Raw genomic sequence first — 18,153 nt, 5'->3', positions numbered from 1 at the left:
AAATTAAAACCATATGTGGCTAACATAGCTATGAATCTGTGGGGTCAAGACTTGTTGCAACAATGAAATACTCAGATTAACATCCCTCCAATCTCAGAAACAAATCATAAACTAGCACATGTTTCTGAGAGAAATATTGGAAGGCATTATTCTGAGTGGTCACCAGCCATCCATATTATACAAGAACAGGGCACAATAACTGATGATCTTCCAAAAACACCAACAGCTCTACCTTTAAAATGGTTAACAGACAAGCCTGTATGGGTCCAGCAATGGTCTTTAACAACAGAGAAACTACAGGCTTTAGAAGAGCTGGTAGAAGAACAGTTAAATGCTCAGCATATTGAAGAATCAACCAGCCCTTGGAATTCTCCTGTATTTGTTATTAAAAAAAAATCTGGTAAATGGAGAATGATAACAGACCTTAGAGCAATTAACAAAGTAATTCAGCCAATGGGCTCTCTACAATCTGGAATTCCTTTGCCTACTCTGTTACCAAAAGGATGGCCTCTCATAGTTATTGATTTAAAAGACTGTTTCTTTTCAATACCCTTACAAGAAAAAGACAGAGAAAGATTTGCTTTCACAGTACCTACTTATAATAATTCTCAGCCGGTTAAAAGATTTCAAAGGAGGGTCCTCCCAGAGGGAATATTGAATAGCCCAACTCTGTGCCAAAATTTTGTACAACAGCCATTGGAAGTGATATGTAAAAAATTTCCTAAATCTATAATTTATCATTATATGGATGATATTTTACTAGCCGACTCAAATGCAGATACTTTAGAAAGAATGTTTGAAGAAGTAAAGAAAAATTTGCCTTGCTGGGGATTACAAATTGCTCCTGAAAAGATACAAAGAGGAGATTCTATTAATTATTTAGGATATAAAATAGAGCTACAAAAAATTAGACCCCAAAAGGTACAAATTATGAGAGATAGACTACAGACTCTTTTTTTTTTTTTTTTTTTTTTTTTTTTTTTTTTTTTTTTGGTTTTTTCGAGACAGGGTTTCTCTGTGTAGCTTTGCGCCTTTCCTGGAACTCACTTGGTAGTCCAGGCTGGCCTCAAACTCACAGAGATCCGCCTGGCTCTGCCTCCCGAGTGCTGGGATTAAAGGCGTGCGCCACCACCGCCCGGCGACTACAGACTCTTAATGACTTTCAAAGATTATTTGGAGATATTTCTCATCTACGAACTATTGTTGGGGTAAAAAATGATGAACTGCATAATTTGTTCAAAACCTTAGAAGGTGACAAGGACTTAAATAGTCCAAGAGAATTATCACCTGAAGCTGAGAAAGAATTGGCCTTGTTAGAAAAGAAAGTACATGAAGGGCACGTGGAACGTATTGATCCAAAGCTGGATTGCATTTTGGTTATTTTACCTTCTAGGCATTCTCCTACATGAATATTAATGCAGAGGGAAGATATTATATTGGAATGGATATTTTTACCACATAAACCAAATAAAAAATTAAAAACTTATGTGGAAAAAATCTCTGACTTGATTTGGAAAGGAAAATTGAGACTTCGTCAATTGGCAGGAATAGACCCAGCAGAAATTGTTGTGCCTTTAACTAAGGAGGACAGTGAAAAATTATGGACAGAAAGTGAACCTTGGCAAAGAGTTTGCAGTAATTTTTTGGGAGAAATTAACAGCAAATATCCCAAAAGCGATAGAATTGATCTTATAAAGAGAGCTGATTGGATCTTGCCTCGAATTGTATGGGAAAAACCCATATCTGGAGTTTGTACATTTTATACAGATGCCAACAAACAAGGAAAGGCAGGTTACAAATCAGGAAATTTAAGTAAAGTGGTTCAAAGTCCTTATAATTCAGTTCAAAAATCAGAATTGTATGCTATTCTGTTGGTATTAATGGATTTTTCAGAACCTCTCAACATAGTAACTGACTCTCAGTATGCTGAAAGAGTAGTATTACATATTGAGACTGCAGAATTTATCCCTGATGCTTCAGAATTAACTTCACTATTTATTCAATTACAAGATACAATCAGGAAAAAAAAAGATACAATCAGGAAAAGGAGTCATGCTTTATATATAACTCACATTCGATCCCATACTGGTCTGCCAGGCCCTCTAGCACAAGGCAATGATGAGATTGATAAATTATTGATAGGAAATGTGCTGGAGGCCTCAGAATTTCATTAAAAACATCATGTCAATAGTAAAGGTTTAAAAAAGGATTTTTCCATAACCTGGCAACCAGACAAAGAAATACTAAAGAAATGTCCTACTTGTTCCTTCTACAATCAAACGCCATTACCAGCAGGATGTAACCCAAAAGGTACTCAAAGGAATGAAATCTGGCAGATGGATATATTTCACTTTGCAGAATTTGGAAAATTGAAATATGTACACCATATTATTGATACTTATTCAGGATTTCAATGGGCAACTGCTTTGAGTTCTGAAAAAGCTGATTCTGTAATCACTCATTTGCTAGAAGTTATGGCCATCATGGGCATACCTGCACAAATTAAAACTGACAATGCTCCATCATATGTCTCCGTTAAAATGAAACAGTTTTTTGCTTATTACAATATAAAGCATATTACAGGCATACCACATAATCCTACAGGTCAAGCAGTTATAGAAAGATCAAACAGAACTCTGAAAGATATGCTAAATAAACAGAAAGGGGTAACAAAAAACCCCAGAAATCGACTGCATAATGCTCTATTAACTTTGAACTTTCTTTTTTTTTTTTTTTTTTTTTTTTTTTTTTTGGTTTCTCGAGACAGGGTTTCTCTGTGTAGCTTTGCGCCTTTCCTGGAACTCACTTGGTAGTCGAGGCTGGCCTCGAACTCACAGAGATCCGCCTGGCTCTGCCTCCCGAGTGCTGGAATTAAAGGCATGCGCCATCACCGCCCGGCCACTTTGAACTTTCTTAATGCCAATGAGAAAGGAACAACAGCTGCAGAGAGACATTGGATAATAGAAAAAAACTACAGAATTAAATCAGCCTATATACTTTAAGGATGTGCTGACCTCAGAATGGAAACGAGGATATGTGTTACATTGAGATGAGGTTTTGTTTTTGTTTATATGGAAGAAGAAAAGCTGTGGATACCACCAAAATTGATAAAGGTTTGATTTGAACAAGAGAGACCTCTTAATTAGAAGAGGTGATAGTTCATCAACCAGCATGAACATCCAATTTAAACTAACTTATACCAGTAACACATGCCTTTTCATTTAATCAGATAATAACTTGCCAAAAAGGAACATCCCCAAAATTAGTCTTGGGGAAAAGTTTTTGTTTTTGTCTTTTAGGAGAATGAAGGTTAAGGAATCTGAAGAACACTGGACAAATGAGACAACTGAAGAAAAGGGACAAATCATCTATCCCAGGAAACAGAGTGAAACGGCGTATGGGTATATAGTATCTAAAAAATTTTATGTCTTCCTAAATGTTTGTTTCTGCTTTTCTCTAAAGATTTAACACTAATGGTCTTCTAATAGTCCCAGTTCAATTAAAATTTAAAGCTGACTTTGGAGTTGGAGAATGGCTCTCTCCTTCTTTAAACTCAAGCATGTTGTTAAAAGGAAAATGCAAACTCCCTGTATCATGCCAGAATAAAAGAGCCATCTTCTGCTATGGGACAGGAGAAAAGCCAAATTAATTAAGGGACTATTCTATTACTAATCTCAACTCTTTGATTCTATTCTGATTCTTTAAACTTTTCTTAAAGTATAAATTTTATATCAAAATTTACAAGATTAATATATATAGATATATATATACATTTTAAACTTTGTTAAGATATGAATGGTCATATAGAGTACTAATTAATTCTAGAAAAAAGGCTTCAATTAGCTGCATATATATGTCTTTGTGTTCGAGTCTCTTATCAGTTTTCTGCAGGAAATCACAGCCAGGCCTAACAGCAACTGAAGTCTCCAGGAAGAAGATGGGGCCCCACAACAACAACAATTCCACATCGACAATAATATCACTAAGCTGACAAACATCATCTACAGATCAGCTTTGAACTACAAGGTGCTCAGAGCAATTTTGAGAGGGCTAGCTGAGATGATCCAGTCTCAAAGACTACTTGAATAAGGACTTGAGATAAACCCTGAACTTTGGCATTATACACAGACTGGATAATGAAGGATATAGTTACCTTTCCTAGAATTTGACAATTAACCTAAAATTTTTCTTTCAGAATAAAGATAACTTCGCCCATACCCAGCAGGAAGCAATTTTAATACGACGCCCACATTCCCAAAGAGGTGGTGTGGGGTGGGTGGTTTTTTGGTCATTTTAATGGGTTTTAGGTCTGGGATAATTTTCATTGTTTAGGGGGGTTGGTTACAAGTTGTTGTCAAGTGTTAGGAAAAAGGCTAAGCAAAGGAGATTAAATTTAAGGTTCTTGTTTAAAAAAAAGAGAGAAAGAAAGAAAGAAAGAAAAGAAGAAAAAGACAATTACTAGTTTTAAATATTTTACATTGGATTGGATTGTTTTATATTGTATACAAATTATATATATTGAAATTGATATTGTTAGAAAATGCTATATGTATATTTCTAATTGTACTTATACCGTTCATTTAACAATGCAATTTTCTGATCCTTGAATGTTATTATTACCAGCTATTAGGATATAAAGAAATGAAAGTTAGTAGTTAGACATTACAATAGAACTTGTAGTCATATTAGATATGTTTTAAAAATTGAGCAGATATATTTTAGACAGGTCATCTTCAAACCCTTCAGAGATCTACAGAATATGGCATTTAAAATGTTTTAATAACTTAGAAAATTTTTCTTTTTTGAGACATGTCAGCTCCTGGCAGTACCAATCTACTTCAGAGAAAATATGGGCATTGAAGAAACTGCATATAGAGTTAACTTTCATTGTGGCAAAAGTTAGCCACTGGACAACAAAGTATCCTCGAATCAACTGCTGACAAAATGGACAGACAGGACATGAAACAAAGGACTACTGATTCTTGCCAAAACAAGTGTGGTTATGGCTTTATCAAAAGGCATCTTCTGAGGCCAGGACAATATAGCACCATCCCTGAAGTGGCCTTTGCAGTTCGGAAAAGGTACAGTACCCTTTTCTTCAAAGGCAGCTGAACAGGCAGTGGGCTGATGGCTTCTGATGTGCAATGGAACAGCAGCTGAAAGTTATTCTTGAAGAGTAACTAAGCTCACGCCACTCAATAGTAGACTGGCATTTGACAGAGGGATGTGGAGAAGAACAGAATGCTGAGATGAAGCCATATATGCACAGCCAAGAAGAATGGACAGTTGAATTTAAAAAACATCAACAATTTCCAGAATTTAAAATCCCGAATCATGACATGACACTAGTGGAATTCAGGTGTTTCTGGTACATGGATTGCTCTCACCCAATGTGAGGTTGAACTGTTGACCTTGTGTACATCCTACTTCACAAATGAGTCTGTCAGATACGCTAAGCCTATAGGCTGAAGATGATGCCCCAGCACTGCAGAGAAACCTCAGGTGACTGTCCAGGCAGCTGGCTGTTTCTGTCAACTCACAAATTTTTTGGAAGTTGCTTGCATGCACTTTCTGTTTTTATTTTTGTTAGTTAATATTATTTCCTTCTTGGGTCTCTGAGGGAGTTGAAGATTAGTTAGTTATAGTTGTTGAAGGTTAGTTAGTTATAGTTGAAGATTAATTAGGATAGAAAGTGAATTAGATACATTTTGGACTTACCAAAATAGGATAGATAATGAAATTATTTTCTCTGAATTTGTCAAATACAAATGGACTAGACATTGTTTAGGTATTACTTGTATATATTGTATATAGTTATTGTACTTTTGTATATAGTTTTTCTTTTGTTATAACCTTTTTCTTTTTTTCCTTTTTATTAAAATAGAAAAGGGGAAATGTGGTGGTATTTTACTTGTACTGAAATGTGATTTTAATTGTATGTTAATAAATAAAGTTGCCTGGGGATCAGAGCTATTAGAGCTATAGCAAGTGGGTGGCGGCGGTGGCACACACCTTTAATCTCAATACCATAGAGGACTTGGAGGGCTGTACATACAGGCAGTGACAAGGCAGTCACGTGTTTGGGTTTACAACCAATGAGAAGGCAGAACAGCTAGACTATATAAAGACCTACACACAGGAAGTAGGTCCTTTTTTCGGAGAGCTCTCTTGACTGAAGAGGATCGCTGAAGCAGGAAGGTAAGGCTCTTAGCTCTGACCTCTTGGCTTTCTTCTCTGAATTGGCTCTGTGTTTCTTATTTAATAAGACGGTTGGTTACATCTACACAAAAGTCTGTATGCTTCAGTCCAAAATCAGAATTATATGCCATTGTAATGGTTTTATTAGATTTTAATGAGTCTCTTAATATACTTACTGATTCCCAATATGCAAAAAGTGTTGAATTATATATTGAAACTGTTCAACTTATTCCTGACAAGTCAGAATTAACATTTTTATTCATACAACTGCCACAAGCAATCTGGGAAAGAAATTATCCACTATATATCATTCACATTTGGTCTCTTACAGGATCCCCAGGGCTATTAGAAAAAGGAAATGAAGAAGTTAATCAACTACTAATAGAAAATAAGTTAGAAACTTCAAAATGTCATAAAAACATCATGTTAATAGTTAAGGCTTAAAGTAAAAAATTTCTGTTACCTGGTGACAAACTAAATAAAGTATAAAAAACATTGTCCTACGTGTTCTTGGTACAGTCAAATTCCTTTATGAGCAGGAAGCAATCCTAAGGGTACTCAAATAAATGAAATTTGGAAAATGGATGTATTTCACTTAGCAGAATTTGGAAAAAATTAAGTATATACATCATACCAATGATGCATATTCTGGATTTTAATGGGTATCTGCTGTAAGTTCTGAAAAGGCTGATTCTATAATTACACATTTATTAGAAACAATGGCTGTAATGGGCATATCAATACAAATTAAAACTGATAATGCTTCTGCTTATGTTTTCAGTAATTTTTTTTACATTATACCATATAACTCATTACAGGGATACCACATAACACTACAGGACAAGCAATTGTTGTGAGATCTAATCAACTATAAAAAAGATACTTTAATAAAAGGGGGATAGGAGGACTCCCAGAGATAGCTTACATCATGCTTTACTAATTTTAAATTTTTAAATGCTAATGAAGCTGGACAAAAGCTGCTGAAAGGCATTGGACTGTGGGGAAAAAGCTCCTGAATTGGTTTATCATGTGTATTACAAGGATATTTTCACATCAGAATGGAAACTAGAGAAGGTGTTATGTTGGGGTCGAGGTTATGCTTATGATTCTGCAGGAGATCAGAAGTTGTGGACACTATTAAAATTAATAAAATTTTGACACTAACATGAGAAGTCTCCTGGTTGTCTTGGCTGCTGACATGGATAACACAACTCTGGGAAGAAAGAGATACAGGAGGCCCTTGCAACAAAGAGCTGATCCTTCTACATGAGGATGGCTTAAGAAATTCACTGAAGAAGAGGAAACAATAGTTCAGCTGGCTAGGGAGCCTTTGAATTCTGCAACATTGTTCCATGCTATGCTGTCTGTGGAAACTGTATAGGTAAAAGAGACCAATCATACTGGGCTTATATTCCTAATCCTCCACTAACAAAGGGATCAGTTGGGGAGATACAGATATTCCTGTAGTGGTCAATGAATCCTCTTGGCTACTTGGTCCTTATGACTAGTGAGGACCTGATAGGCCTGACAAAGAGGGTAAGGAAACTACAAACTATACTTGGAAGTTCAAGGAATTCCTATTTGTATGGATGATGGCACTCTGTCAAAATACAAATTTTCAAGTTTGGTTATCTATAGTTTCTACTGCCCAGGAGGTTCAAAATAAAATTTTCGTGTTTCTTGCATTTGGGTTTAGAGGACAGGAGAGTAATTCTACTAACTCCATAAATCTTCCATTTTGTGAGATGTGGATGAGCAACAAGGCATCTGACTGGATACATTGTCAACAATATAAAAGTAAGAATCATCAGGTGCATATTAATATCTCCGAAGGAAAAGTCATTGATCAAAGCCCTTAAGGCTCCCCATGAGGAAAGTATTCTCACTCAGAATTGAGATGGCAAAGGTATGGTTTGAATGGAATTAGAGAAATTAGTTATACTCTTGATGAACCTATGCAATGGAATGGTGTTGGGATGTCAGTTTTATGTGGTATTTTGGCAATTCAGTTCAGACTAATTTGGAGAAATGAACAAGTGCCTTACATTGTCTTATACTATGGAAAGGAAGGTTAAATATTAATGATGGCACATAAACTTTGTCCTTTAGGTGAAATCAAAGTCACCACTTTGTAGCACATGTACCATTACCTTATGTATTACTGAAAGGGCCTAAACTATGGCACCCTACTCACTATAGCATCTCTTGGAACACGGTACTCTTCATACCTGCATTAATGCCAGTATGTCATTAGATGTCACCTCTGAACGTTTATACATTCTTGGAGCAAGGCTAACAGTTTGGATGCCAGTGAAGTTTTGGAGGCCATGACATGCTAACCTGTAATGATTCTAGTCCAGAAAGTCTCTGAGAGAATATTAAGAAGAACTCATAAGATGATTGGATTGATTGGTGCTATGGTTATGGGAATTATTGCATTAACTGCTACTACTGTGTCAGCTGGACTGGCCCTTCATAAGGAAATTCAGACTGCTGAATTTATTAAAGACTGGCATAAACATGTGCAGAATTAGGGCTCAGCAAAATAGAATAGACAGTTAGGTAGTCAATGAAACAGCTGATTTGAGACAAGTTGTAGTCCTAATGGGAGATCAGTTACAGACACTGAGGGAACATATTAAATTAAAATGTGATTAGAATGTGACATCTTATTGCATTACATCTTTAAGGTTACTGAAAGCAACTATGATTAGAAAGGGTTAAAATGCATTTGTTGCCGGGCGGTGGTGGCGCGCGCCTTTAATCCCAGCACTCGGGAGGCAGAGCCAGGCGGATCTCTGTGAGTTCGAGGCCAGCCTGGGCTACCAAGTGAGTTCCAGGACAGGCGGAAAGCTACACAGAGAAACCCTGTCTCGAAAAACCAAAAAAAAAAATGCATTTGTTGGATCACCCTAATTCTTCTCAAATGATTGATGATTTACAACAAGAAAGGAAGGAAGCTTTTTCAATTGAGGTATCTGATGTATCCGGAATAGAAGTCATGGAAAGCATTGCCGATCCCTTAGCTTCATTCAATCCTGTGCTTCATTTTAATAGATTTCTTATCCTAAAATTTGTTATACTTGTTTTCACTGTAGTAATTTTACTGGATGGAAAATGTATTCTGGCTTATCTATCTAAGACTGTGAGACAATATGATACATAAAGGGGTATCTTCACTATGTGGCTGCATAATCTTGAAGGTAACTAAAACAGCTTAAACAAATATACTGGGCATATATACTGGGGAAATATACTGGGCATCTAGTAGAGTCATCATATCCTGGATAAACATTATAATGAAAAATTTGTTGCTCACTGTCTCTATGGTAGTAGCAGAATGTATTAGTTGGTTGTTGAAGGTACCTAGACCTTGATGAAATGATAGTAGAGAACAGTGACTATTTTCTGTGATTTATAGAGTTGTTTTTCTGAAGGGGTTTTCCATTTGCTGCATGACTTTAGTCATAGGACTATCCAGGCATGCTTGGAGGTCTTAAATTATTGGGTGCTGCAAACAGTGCACAATAAGGACTGAGGTTGCAGGGGTGTGATGACTTCCTTCAGAGAACATATAGAATAAATCAAGGGGACTTTGATATGAGGAACTTGTTGTACCCCAAACACAACTTTCCTGTACTCTCAGTAAATATGCTTCTGAACAGAGGTCCGAGGTTCAGTTCACAGAAACTGTTCCTCCCTGCTACCAGGGAGCCTAAATTAAATTTTGGAGTAACTCTCATTACTTAAGTGTCTGGAGCAATATGAAACACCCAACAACACTTCCAAATGACATCATAATAAGACACAACAAATGGAATTTTTAAGTCTAGATGTGAATATGTGAGAGTTGCTTATATCATTTTCTGATATTTGCATATTGAAAATATTGTAAGGGGCTGGAGAAATGGCACCATAGTTAATAACACATATTGTTCCTGCAGAAGGCTTGAGTTTGGTTCCTAGCACCCACTTGGATGGCTCACAACAGCTGCAACTCCAGCTCCAGGGGGATCCAATGCCTCTGGCTTCCATGACCATCAGCACTCATGTGCAGACACACACACACACACACATGCACATACACATAATTAAAAGTAATAGAAATTGTGACAACTTATAGATTTATAGAAATGGATTAATTTAAGCTATAAGAACAGTTAGCAAGAAGCTTGCCACAGCCATACAGTTTGTAAGCAATAGAAGTCTCTGTGTTTACTTGGTTGGGTCTGAGCGGCTGTGGGACTGGCGGGTGACAAAGATTTGTCCTGACTGTGGGCAAGGCAGGAAAACTCTAGCTACAAATGGTGCCCAACGTGGTGGCAAGAGTTTCCACCTAAAAACTGAGAAAAAAGATTCTAAAACGGATCTAAAAACAGCTTCCTAATTGTCTCTCTCAAAGGAGCGGCAGCCTCCCGGTTTTAACTACTGGTGGGTTCCTAGCGTGCACGCTCGACCTGCTGTATGGCAGGAATGAGGCCTCTGCAAGTGACACATTAAGCTGCATGGTGGATTTAGCCTTTGCTAGTACAAAACAAAAAAAAAAAAGAGGTTTTTGGGCTACACGCTGTTTGGATAAAAGCATAGACCCATGATAGCTCCCAGAGCTGGCAGAAAACATACCACTGCTATGTTGGGAAGCTGAGGTGGGCGGAGCCAGCAGCCACAGCTGCTGCAGTTTAAAGCAAGAGATTCACAATAAGACAGATTCAGATGTAATAGTTTACAATGTGTGTAAAATATACGTAGGCTTGAAAGAGACAAAAAAGTTGATATATACAGTTATATAAACAAATACATAGTTTTAAACAATGAAGTCTTTAAAGAGACAGTAAAATTAATATAAAAAATAAGCCACGTGAAGATGAATATTACACAGAGAATGTGGATTGTGTTGTCTTTGGGATTTTTAACTGCAGAAAAATATTTGATTGTAAAAGATGTTGAGTTAAACCAATATGTATATTTTAAAGATACCTTGACTTCAAAATTTGGATATAAGGATATGTTGCTTTGGAAAGGAGACTCTGCTTTTGTTCCCACAGAAAGCCAAAGGCTATGGATTTGTTCCAGATTAAGATACATCAAGTTTGACCAGCCAAGACCCCCTGAAAGGTCTCCGATGACACCATGGCCCAGATGATCCAACATCCAGAATGGTTTCAAGGCATCTGGCTCAGACAATACAACCTCATGGACTATTCCATAATCCTAAAATTTTCTTTGTGTCCCCATAAGATACAGTAACCCCCTCCAGCAGGAAGTAGTAAGAGAAGCTACGCCCAAATTCCCAAATTATATGTAATTTTACTTTGTTAAGGTTAAAACCTTCCTTTTTGAAAAAAAGAAAAGAAAAGGGGAAGTGCTGTGGGATGGTCTGTATGTCAAGTGTGCTGCTGATTGGTCAATAAATAAATCACTGATTGGCCAGTGGCTAGGCAGGAAGGGACAAGGAGGAGAAGAAAGCAGGGAAGTGGAAGGATGAGTCAGAGTCACTACCAGCCGTCGCCATGACAAGCAGCATGTGAACATACCGGTAAGCCACGAGCCATGTGGCAAGGTATAGATTTATGAAAATGGGTTAATTTAAGCTATAAGAACAGTTAGCAAGAAGCCTGCCACAGCCATACAGTTTGTAAGCAATAGAAGTCTCTGTGTTTACTTGGTTGGGTCTGAGCAGCTGTGGGCCTGGTGGGTGACAAAGATTTGTCCTGACTGTGGACAAGGCAGGAAAACTCTAGCTACAAGAAATAGATGTTTAAAATTAAAATATTGGGACTGGAGAGATGGCTCAGTGGCTAAGAGCACTGGCTGCTCTTCCAAAGGACCTAGAATCAGTTCCCAGCACCCACATGGCAGCTCACAAATGTCTGTAACTCTGTTCTAGGGCTTCTGACACCCTCAGAAAGACATACATGCAGGCAAAACACCAAAGAATATAAAATATAAAGAAATTAAATGTAAATAAATAAAATTTTATAGTAAACATTAATAATTAAACACTTAAAATAAAATATTAGTATCAATATTAAATAATTTTAAAGTAAAAAATCCTTTGAAATTTAAATAATTAAATTAAAAAATTAATCTTAATCTTAAATCTTATTTCATTCTCTGGGCTTGGGCTTTAGCTTGGTGGTAGAATGACTGGCTAGAGTGCACCAGCCTTCAGTTTTGATACAATGAAAATACATAATTTCAATGAGGCGCCATTACCAACTTCCCAAGACTCAGATAGTGTGGCAGGCAGGGCAGAAAGACCCTGAGAGCCAGGCGGGGAGAGGTGAGCTGCAAAGTGCTGTCTTCCCTGGTCTGGAACTCACTGCAGCTGGGGTGACCTCCACAGGCCCTGTGGGTGATTTGACTGTCAACACCGCAGCAGGAAGCTCAGGGGCCTGAGCCTGCCTGAGGATTTACACACAGCTAACCCTGGCATGGGAAGGAAAACGCCCGTGAACTCCAGTTCAGCCCCTGGGATCTACACGGGGGAATGGAGAACAGACTGCCACACGTTGTCCTCTGACGTTTACATGTGCGCCAGGGAACACATGCCCTCTCTGATAAATAAACAAGTATAACAAAAAAGGAAAAAGGAAGCAGTTGCTGGGGGAGGGCAAGAAGTCTGTGTCAGGGTAAATAACCTCTTGCTCTCTCATGCTTCTGTAAATCCAATTAAATTCATTGGTACAGACACAGACACACAAAACTAATGGAAAATATAAGCAAAATGTTTCATATAAAAATGATATTAGTGCCATGCATGGTGGCACACACTTTTAATCCCAGCACTTAGAAAGCAGAAGCAATCATATCTTTGAGTTCAAGGCAAGACTGGTCTACATATCCAGTACCTGGACAATTAGGGCTACTTAAAGAGATCCTGTCCCAAACAAACAAACAAACAAATAAACAAATAGTAATAAATGGATTAATTAATTAATTAATTAATTATTAATATGATATGATATTAGGTCAGTGAAAAGCTGAGAATACATGATCAAATGTTGAAAAGCAATAATATTGCAAGGAGACATTCACATAGGGCCATTGGACAGACAGCAAAGCCTGCTATTGGCATTGAATGACATGGTCTTTATGGGCTACATCAAATCAGCAGACCCTGTGTTCAGGCCTGTGGTCTGAGGATGGAGAGGAGATGAAGAGGCAGGAAGAGCCAGAGCCTCCTCCCACTTGTTTGTGTCTCCTAGCATATGATGACACCCACTCCAAAGATCTACCCAAACTCCAGCATCAATGACAAGGAACAGTTCCTGCTGCTGACTCAGCTGCTTTACAGAACCATTAAGGATTTTGATCCAAGGAAGAACACTTTGGTTTTTAAATACATTGGATCTCCAAAATCTGTTCAATTAGACAGGACACAATGATATACTCTTCTGTCAAAAGTCTTACCTGGAGATGGTAGTCGCTCACACCTTTAATTCCAGAACTCAGGAGGCAGAGACAGGTGGATCTCTGTGAGTTCCAGGTCAGTGTGGTCTACAGAGTGAGTTCTAGGACAACCAGAGCTATTACACAGAGAAACCATGTCTCAAAACCAAACCAAAGCAACAAAACACAAGGCCCAGAGTCCATGGAACACCAAAGCCTTGCAAAAAGTCACAGTGTTCAATGTTCTGAAGATAATTAGACCTGGGAGCCATGGCACTTAATGACACATGGCATCACCATACAACAGAGAGGTGCATGACTACAGCCCTGGGCTGGCATTGTCCTTGCACATGTAGAGTACATCTTCCTAAAGGATCAACTCCACGGAACTTTCCAGAATACTCACCCCCATATTTTTCCATACTTTTTATAGCACTCAACGTCAAATTTCCATATACCCTGGAAAGAGAAATAGCATGAAATCCATTATTGCCCTTGTATTTATCAACCCTTCTGTAGCCAGGGAACCAAACTCTAAAATCCCATGAAAGGAAGCTTATTGCTTCTGACAGAGAAAAGTTCTTCAGTAACGTTTAGTGGAACCAGCAGGATGGCTCAATGGGAAAAGGGAGAATGATAGGGTAAGACATCTGATACCTTCCTGTGGCCTCTGCATTCACCCTCATAGACATGTGCATATACATATCACCAGATACAATAATGCATACAGTAATAATAACAATAATAATAATAATAATAATAATAATAATAATAATTGTTTTAAAGAAGGTGCAAAGTAAGCATAGAATCTTTAGGAAGCAAAACCTGAGCAGACATTTCAGTGTTAGAGCACTTGCCTGACATGTAGAAGGCCCTGGATCCCATTCTCAGTACCAAAGAAACAAAGAGAATAGAAAATTTGTCATTAGGGCTGGAGATGTGACTCAGCCATTAAGAGCACTTGCTGATCTTCCCAAGAGTTCCAGTTCCATCCGCACATCCAACACCTCACATGTGTCTGTAACTCTGGCCCCAGGGAATCCAGTGCCCTCTTCTGGCCCATGTAGGTACTGCACTCATGTGCACAAACCCAAGAGTATGCATGAAATCTTCTTTCTAAAAGAATCAATTTTTAACCAGGACCTCCGTTCCTAAAGGAAGAGAGTGAAGCAAAATACTCTAGTTCTCAAGAACCCAGACATGCCGTGAATCACGGTGAATGTTGAGGATAGTGCCTCAGGAGTTCAATGATTATGCAGAGAACCCAAGTATAAAAGTCCCCCAAAGGTGTCTATGTGGGTCTGTGATATGCTGATGTTTTAGAAATATTCAGTAAAAACGAAAAATGTTGCTCCTGAGTCTGGATACAAGAGGAGAATTTTAATCTAGTGCATACAGCTTGATGTCCTTGAAACTGGAAACCCTTCAAGATTTTTTTTAAATAAGTAAAGAAGTGCCTTTCCAGAATCTGCAATGGGTAAGAAACCAACTTCTTTTTGCTCACAAAGTTTGAGCATCATGTCCAGAATATCAAGATGAAATGGGCTGGAGATCTGGACATTTCATGCCAGGCAAACTTGACGTTGAATAAACTGACATTAGGGCCAGTGAGATGGCTGTGGATGAAAAGACACTTGCCACCAACCCTGATAACCCGAGTTTCATCCCTAGGACTCATATGGTGGTAAGAAAAACTGACTAAGAAGTTGTCCTTTGACCTACGCATGCATGCCAAGGTACACACACACACACACACACACACACACACACACACCCCTAAGAAATAGGGGGGAAATTGACATTGGAAGCTGTGGAGATGGTTCGGTGAGAAAATCACACCCTAGAAATCAGAATTTAAATCACCAGTACTGTGTAAATGCCAGGCAGTGGTTAAAGCCCTCCAGTAGTCCCCACTTGCCAGAGGCAGAGATGTGAGCTCCCTGGAACAAGCTGGCTAGCAAAACCAGTCAAGTCAGAGAGAGCTGGGTTCAAGTGAGAGACCCTGCCTCTAAGTATAAAGTGAAGAGTAATCAAGAAGACACCCAGTATCAACCTCTGGCCTCTCCATGCTTACACAAATCCATGAATATGCACCTGCACACATATGGGGACTCACATACATGCAAATACATGCATATACACTATAAACACACACACACACACACACACACACACACACACACACACACACACACACACACACACATTTGATAGTTTTAAGTTGCAAATAAAGCCCTAAGGAACCACTAGACAATTTCTAATATCATGAGAACACACAGTATAAGGGCCTGAAGTCTCAGTGGATGCTCCCAAAGAGCATTTAATAGAACTAAACCATTATTGGCCATCAAGGGAAGCCATATAGAGAGTTCAATCAATACTCACCTTGTAGTAATTCAGCAGAGTTCCTACAAATGGCAGAGGTTTGGCCCAGGAATTCCCTGTTTCTTAAAGACATCATGTTTATGGGTCCCATATCTGTAAAGTGAAACAGAAAACCTTGTGACCACACACAGAGGAGAGGAGATAAACGTGACCAAAACCCCCAAATGAAGCAAAACAATGACTTGGCTGCCCCTCCAGTTCCCAGAGAGCTTAGGGAAAGGCTGGGGGGTCCAGTGTGCATGGCAGCCCACTGTTCATACCTGTTTCTCCTGAGTTCTGGTGGATCTAGGGGTAACCTGAAAGTCAATCAGGTCATAGCCAGAGTAAATCTTATCAGAAAACCTCCTCACCTCAGCAAGAGGGAGATGAAAGTGTGTGTGTGTGTGTGTGTGTGTGTGTGTGTGTGTGTGTGTGTGTGTGAGGCAGACCTGCATAACTTCGATATGAATGTTAAGAGTTAGCATAACTGGGCTATACTTCAGTAGTAGAGTGCTTGACTAGCACATACAGGCTCTGCTTTGATCCCTTTTTATGCTGAAAAAATGCAAAAAGAACTCAGTTGTCACTTCATTTTAGGCCTTCAAGATGACTCCACAGGTAAAGGCACTGGCTGCCAATGTTGATAATCTGAGTTTGACCCCCCAGGAGAACACAATAGGAGAGAACTGACTCCCCAAAGTTATCTTCTAATACTCACATAGACACACAAACACACACAAACGCACACTGTCTCATGTGCTGCCCCAACCCCAATAAATAAAAACATGTAATTTAAAAAGGTTTTACAAAAGTTAATTTCAACTCTGCTCTCTTTCTAAGGTTTTATTCTAGCACCAGTGGAGGACATCAGATCCCTGCAACTGTAGTTACAGATGATTGTGAGCCACAGGTGGATGGCAGGATTCAAACCTGGGTGCTCTAGAAGGGCGTTAAGTGCTCTTCACCACTGAGCCATCTCTCCAGCCACTGCTTCTGATACCACTTTTGACCTTGCAGACAATACCAGAATATAGGTATGAGAATTACCCTAATCCCAAGGACACAGTGGGAGAGGATCTTTGGTGGTTACTCACTGGTATAGGAGCACCAGACTGATTGCCAGGAGGACCCAGGTTACCAGGGAGAGAACTGAAGTCAGGTCCATCATGGCTTGTCTGTCAGCAATACCCTCCTGTGTTCTCCCTCCAGCTGTGTGTGCTACCCTTTGCAGGGCTTTCCTTCTGCCCAACGGCACTGAAGTGTGCGCAGCCTGCGGTGTTTATACCCTGGCAAGATGGTGGGGCCAGGGCTCCAACCACCTGGACTTTGGTATCCTCTTCACTTTGGCAGATCATAAAGTTCATGCACAGCCTATTTTGAATCTACTGAGCTAACATTCTGTGTAGAATCAGTAAACAATGTAGTAGTCATTTCAGGAGGACTACAGGTTCTTCCTTTTTATCAGAAATTAAACAAATTCATTGACATGAAATGCCCTTTCACCAAGGCTGTCTTCATTCAAAAATATATGAAATGCAAAAATTGTGCCATCTGGATGCTGACCTTTACAGAATTGTTGTAAGACTGTTCTGGGCAGTAGTCACCACTATGTAATAGAGTCGTCATTCAGACCAGTCACGTTGAGTTGGGCACAGTGGCAGTTTCTAGTATGTCCCAGTGGACCAACTGCTCAGCATGGTTCAATGAGGTCATGTTTTACAGAGTGAGGAAATGAAATTCAAGACTGCAAGTGTCCCCTGACAGCTATGGCTCACAACCAAAGACTATATAGAAAGCTAATATGAAGTGGGGTATATGTGAAAATCCCTCTGATCAGTTGCTTGTAACTGTTAGGGAAGTTGTTTTGAAGTGATGAAATGTTCTAAAAGTCACTGACTGTGTAACTTCTGTAGAAGCATATTTAAAATCACTGAAAATTACACTGTATGCCAGATGGTTTTGGCACACTCCTTTAATCCCAGCACTCCGGAGGCAGAGTCAGGCAAATCTCAGTGAGTTCTAGACCAGCCTGGTCTACAGAGAATATTCCAGGACAGCCATGGCTGTCACACAGAGAAAACTTGTTTTGAAAAACAAAAGAAAAGAAAATTACAGTGTATTTGGTTAAATCATGCAGTGTGTGAATTAGGCATACCAATGAAGCTGATATATTATTTAAAGTTTATATTTTTATTTGAG

General features: G+C 38.8%; 1 protein-coding gene across 1 annotated transcript in view; it reads right to left on the bottom strand.

Annotated features, from left to right (window-relative positions):
* Nucleotides 1-17,318, bottom strand: part of LOC128120560 (cytochrome P450 3A31-like) — a 43,329-nt gene extending 26,011 nt beyond the window's left edge. The window contains 4 exon segments of the mRNA XM_052754720.1: nt 13,997-14,049; nt 15,976-16,016; nt 16,019-16,068; nt 17,143-17,318. Of these exon segments, the coding sequence (XP_052610680.1) occupies nt 13,997-14,049; nt 15,976-16,016; nt 16,019-16,068; nt 17,143-17,318 (320 nt within the window).
* Nucleotides 17,319-18,153: the final 835 nt, after the last annotated feature.

The sequence above is a fragment of the Peromyscus californicus genome, unplaced genomic scaffold, assembly GCF_007827085.1.
Source record: "Peromyscus californicus insignis strain IS unplaced genomic scaffold, ASM782708v3 Scaffold_2__1_contigs__length_46816999, whole genome shotgun sequence".
NCBI classification, from domain to species: domain Eukaryota; kingdom Metazoa; phylum Chordata; class Mammalia; order Rodentia; family Cricetidae; genus Peromyscus; species Peromyscus californicus.
Note: the sequence above shows the minus strand (reverse complement) of the source record. Positions and strands in the feature narration are given on the sequence as shown.